This window comes from Nannobrachium achirus, assembly GCF_963921795.1.
Source record: "Nannobrachium achirus genome assembly, chromosome: 3".
NCBI classification, from domain to species: Eukaryota; Metazoa; Chordata; class Actinopteri; order Myctophiformes; family Myctophidae; genus Nannobrachium; species Nannobrachium achirus.
In genome coordinates this window covers 68,695,074-68,700,685 of record NC_137812.1, presented here as the reverse complement: position 1 = coordinate 68,700,685, position 5,612 = coordinate 68,695,074, and the positions used below count along the sequence as shown (strand labels likewise).

Here is a 5,612-nt window from a genome sequence, read left to right as displayed (position 1 = left end):
GCCTTGTAACTTGTAACAGAGTATTTCTATATTGCAGTATTGATAGTGAATAAAGTACATTTACTCAAGCCAAGGACTGCAATTTTGAGGTACTTATTGTGACCTTTTATGCCCATATATGGAGATCCCTGATGTCATCAATATTAAGCCATATCTAACAGGACTTCATATGGGAATGCCCATATATGGACGAAGACACCCCATATCTGTGTGGCTGGTTCTACGGGGCTTTTAAGCCGTGACATCATTTTGTAGTCAGACCTCCAAACAGATTTATTGGCAATATCTGTCTCTCGCTATTACGACAGATCCGAGACAAAAAAAAAAACACTAAATGTGAGAGCGTGTGGCCTTCCCTCCGCCGGAGCATCACATCATCATCACACACACAGTCACACACACTACATCCACACAGTGATTCATTCAGCAGCTCCACGGGAGGAGAAGGAGATCCAAACTGTAGCCACTATTCCGAGCCGTTTCAATCAAAGGCTTTGGGGTCCAAACTCAAAGGCAGGACTTGCTAGCTTGTCATGGCGGAGGTCAGCGACGTTTTGTTGTCAGTTTTGAACACAATTCGGATACCGGGGCCCGGGGACCGTGTCCACAAAGACGAATGCGCCTTGTCATTTTCCACGCCGGAGAGCGAGGGAGGACTGTATGTGTGCATGAACAGTTTCCTGGGCTTTGGCAGCCAGTACGTTGACAGGCACCATGCCAGAACTGGACAGCGGGCGTATCTGCACATCACTCGGACCCGTAAGACTCAGAAAGAAGATGACAATAACTCTGACCCACCTAAGAAAAAGCCCACCCGACTGGCAATAGGAATCGAAGGAGGATTCGATGTGGAGCAGGAGCAGTATGAGGAAGATGTAAAAGTTGTCCTCTTCCCGGACAGACAGGAAGTGACATCAGATGACCTCGCAACAATGCCCGATGTTGTACGAGAGCGGGTGTCTCTGTCCATGGATGGTCTTAGGGCAGCAGACTCGGTGTTGCACGCCCTGCAGGTCCAGCAGTGGGACGGAGAGGTGAGACAGGAGTCTCGGCACGCCAACGACCTCAAACAGCTAGACAACGGGGTCAAAATTCTACCCAGCGGCTGGCGGTGTGAGGTGTGTGACCTGCAGGAGAACCTGTGGATGAACCTGACAGACGGTAAAGTGCTGTGTGGCCGTCGCTATTTTGACGGCACTGGCGGGAACGACCATGCCCTGCTCTACTTCCAACAGACGGGACATCCGCTGGCTGTCAAACTGGGCACCATCACCCCTGATGGAGCAGATGTCTACTCCTATGATGAGGATGACATGGTGCTGGATCCAAAGCTGCCAGAGCACTTGGCTCACTTTGGCATCGACATGATGACCATGGAGAAGACAGAGCGAACGATGACAGAGCTGGAGATTGCAGCGAACCAGCGGGTTGGGGAGTGGGAGGTCATTCAGGAGTCGGGCACCACTCTGCGGCCCCTGCATGGCTCTGGCCTCACCGGCATGAAGAACCTGGGCAACAGCTGCTACCTCAACTCCGTCATGCAAGTGCTCTTCACCGTGCCTGACTTCCAGAGCGAGTATGTGTCCATCATTGACAAGATCTTCGATGAAGCACCCAGTGATCCTACACAGGACTTCAAAACCCAAGTAGCCAAGCTCGGCTACGGTCTACTGTCAGGAGAATATTCCAAACCATCACCAGACCCTGGAGATGAAGCTGGCACGCCTGAACCCAGGGGAGACCAAGTGGGCATTGCACCACGCATGTTCAAAGCACTTGTAGGACGGGGCCACCCGGAGTTCTCTACCAATCGGCAGCAGGATGCTCAAGAGTTCTTATTGCACTTCATAAATATGGTGGAGAGGAACTGTCGTTCGGGGCAAAACCCGTCTGAAGCCTTCAGGTTCCTGGTGGAGGAGAGGATGGTGTGTCAGCAGTCACAGAAAGCCAAGTACACACAGAGGGTGGACTACATCCTCCAGCTGCCTGTTCCCATGGACCAGGCCACTAACACGAAGGATCTGCAGGAGGCGGAGCGTCGGCGTGAAGAGGCTGACCCCTCGGCAGGTCCTGCAGCGACAGTGCGTGCCCAGATTCCATTCACAGCCTGCATGGCTGCTCTCAGTGAACCAGAAGTTCTCACAGACTTCTGGAGTTCAGCCGTACAGGCCAAGACTACTGCTACCAAAACAACCCGCTTTGCCTCTTTCCCTGACCACCTTGTCATCCAAATCAAGAAGTTCACTTTTGGCCTTGACTGGGTCCCCAAGAAACTGGACGTGAGCATCGACGTTCCTGATACACTGGATCTGAGCGCGCTCCGTGGGATGGGCCAGCAGCCAGGGGAGGAGCTCCTGCCGGAGGTGGCCCCACCCCCACTCATGACCCCTGACGTGGAGGTCAAAGCCCCAGTCCTGGATGACTCCACTGTGTCCCAGTTGTGTGAGATGGGATTCCCTCTGGAGGCCTGCAGGAATGCAGTCTACTACACGGGCAACACTGGAATCGATGCTGCCATGAACTGGGTCATGGGCCATATGGATGACCCAGATGTCTCCTCCCCCCTGGTGTTGCCTGGCTGTAGCTCTGCTCCAGGGACCACGCCCACAGAGAGCCTGTCTGAGGAGCACCTGGCAACCATCGTCTCCATGGGCTTCAGCAGAGACCAGGCCTCCAAAGCACTTAAAGCCACGAGCAATGTACTGGAGCGGGCAGTAGACTGGATCTTCTCCCACTTGGACGACCTGGAGTCCATGGATGTGTCTGAAGGAGGCCGCTCCGCTGGAGAAAGTGAGGGCAGCAGGGAGCCCCCTCCTGGGCCCCGCGTCAGAGATGGACCAGGAAAGTATGAGCTGTTTGCCTTCATCAGTCACATGGGGACAAGTACAATGTGTGGACACTACGTCTGCCACATCAAGAAGGACCAACAGTGGGTCATCTTCAATGATCAGAAAGTGTGTGCCTCAGAGAAGCCCCCCAAAGACCTGGGATACCTCTACTTCTACCGGAGAGTGGCCGAATAAGTCAATGGCCCCTAGTCAAGGTTTGGGTTACAGGGGAGAGTGTGGACGCTAACACACACATGCACAACACAATAAACAACACACCACCACAACGCATACTCGCACACCTCCAACCAAGCTACTAAGAATGCCCCCCTGGCACGCTTCGGAACATGGCAAAATTAGGAATGTAAATACAGTTATGGTCAGACAGCTGAGTGTACCCACTTCAGTCCGCTCAGTGGAAGTGTACAGTTGTAGGTTTCACTTCAGTACACAGAACGTTTTGTGGGAGTTTTGAATCACGCCCTGTTCTCTCCTTTTAGTAGCGTAAATGTTTTGGCCCACGCCGTTACCTCTCCAAATCCATATTGTCATTTACTGGCAATGGCGTATGCTGGTTCTCTGCATACAAATATGTTGAATTCCACCATGCTTCCTCTGTGCTCATTGGCACCAGCTTTGTCATTGGTTCAAACAAGACCCGCCTTCCAACTCCTCCCTTCTCTTCCGTAGCCACCCTGTTTGGTGAGGAAGTCACTAGCAGTTCAGCATCCAAGATGAGATAAATTGTTCAGATGGGAAAACAAACAAACTAAAAGTGTGTTCAAATGAAATGAAATACAATCAAATATGAAATATGGGGGGTATGCCTTTTTAAATGCAACAAATATAATCATGTACTGTATCTCCATTCCCAATTTAATCATGTATCTCACATAAAGTATAATTCTACCACTTTCCTTTCAACAACAAAGAGAAGAAAAATTTGTAAATAGTAAAAATAGTAAAAAGATTCGCTTTTTTGGGGGGGAAAAGTTCTCCTCTGCCTACAAAATTATGTCAGACTTAACAGCCCCACAGAGAGGGATCTCCACAAATGGGCATAAAAGAGATTGTATGTATATGATGTCAGATGTCATAGACGTCATAGGACTTTCACATAATGAATAACTGAGTAAGCATGTTTAGGTGCTTCACAGCATATCTACCATATACAGTATGGATCTCCATATATGGGCACCAGGGGTCTCCATATATGGGTAACTGGTCCGATCACTGGCCAGATGGCCAAGACATGGCGCGACCTCACCCTTTAGGGCGATGTCGCTTGTCCCCCTTAGGCGTCTTACTAGTACTTTTCTTGAGTATTTTCCATTTCTCAACGCTTTAAGACTATAATACTATACTCTACTGCATCTCAGAGGCAAATATTGTACTGTTTCTTTCTCTGTACAATACAATTATTGGAAAACTTATAGGAGTAGTTCACCCCCAAAATTACTTTTTTTCTATTGATTAGTCACGCCACGGAGACTAGAGTTCAATAATATTTTTTGTTTTTTGTCGCATTCCCAAGACAAAAAATTGATAACAATAAATGTACCCCCATTCGTTCCGGATGGTGACCCGTTTCGAAACGGGTCACCATCCTGAATCAATGGGGGTAAATTTACTCAAATCAAATTTTTGTCTTAGGAATGTGACAAAAACCAAAAAATATTATTGAACTCTACTCTCCATGGCATGAGTAATCAATAGAAAAAAAGTCATTTTGGGGGTGAACTACTCCTTTAATAGCCTGGGCTGGCTTCCAATTTCGGGCTTTTGATCCGGTCGGGAGCGGAAGGGCTCCTACGTTTTTCTGTAGTCCAAAACGGACTACACTTTGGCCGGAAACAACGACCGGAAACAGATTTAACCCGTACTTGCGCATGCGCTAACTACTTGCGCATGCGCTAACTGGGTTGAAACTGTTTCCGGTCCTTGTTTCCGGCCAAAGTGTAGTCCGTTTTGGACTACAGAAAAACGTAGGAGCCCTTCCGCTCCCGACCGGATCAAACGGCTTTCCCCCAGCGGAAAGCCTGGTGATGCGAGGTTACTCCTTTAATACTTTAGTTACTTTGCCGTTTTTGATTATTTCAAAACATGCATTAACCACTTACTAGCGTTATATTTTACATTTTGTCAACTCTAGGCTTATTTGAAAATAGTCGCTAGCTTCAGTAGCTTGTAGATCTGCTATTTTCGAGAGCTTTCGAAAAACATATCGTCTCTGTCAGATGGAAACCTCATTATACTTTTGAACATCCGACAGTCAGCAACGACATGTAAACTTGAATACATACAGTATTATACATATATTTGCATGCCAATACTTTAGTGCTTGTGCCCAAGTAAAATTGTGAATTCAGACCTTTTTACTTACAATAACAGAATATTTCTACACTTCGTCATTTTAGTAAAGACTAAAAAAACAGAGTACTTTTTCTTCTACCACTGGACGTCAGTGGTGTGGTGTCTTCCAGCTGTGAAGCAATGTGGTCATTCGTTATGGCCAGAACGCTGCTGTGAATCATTGTGGTCATTCGTTATGGCGGGAACGCTGCTATGACAGGCACAGATATTGATCTCCATCGGCCCTTTGATGAAAGCACCATCACATGTCGAGACGCAGACAAAACAATACGCACACAAGTGGAACATTTGTTTTGCGGAGCGATTATAGCCGCACAAAATGCTTTTCACTTTGATGTTAAACTGAATTGCCAGCACGCGCTTTTCACCAGTTAACTGGCAACCGGCATGCCACAGGCCTTTTAAAAAGAA

At 48.1% G+C, this 5,612-nt stretch overlaps 1 protein-coding gene across 1 annotated transcript; it reads left to right on the top strand.

Annotated features, from left to right (window-relative positions):
- The first annotated feature begins 415 nt into the window (after positions 1-415).
- LOC308281194 (ubiquitin carboxyl-terminal hydrolase 5-like) lies at positions 416-3,296 on the top strand. The gene has a single exon (XM_080721313.1). It carries the CDS (start codon positions 534-536, stop codon positions 3,021-3,023), a length of 2,490 nt encoding a protein of 829 aa, XP_080577439.1. The 5' UTR covers positions 416-533; the 3' UTR covers positions 3,024-3,296.
- The last annotated feature ends 2,316 nt before the right edge of the window (positions 3,297-5,612 follow it).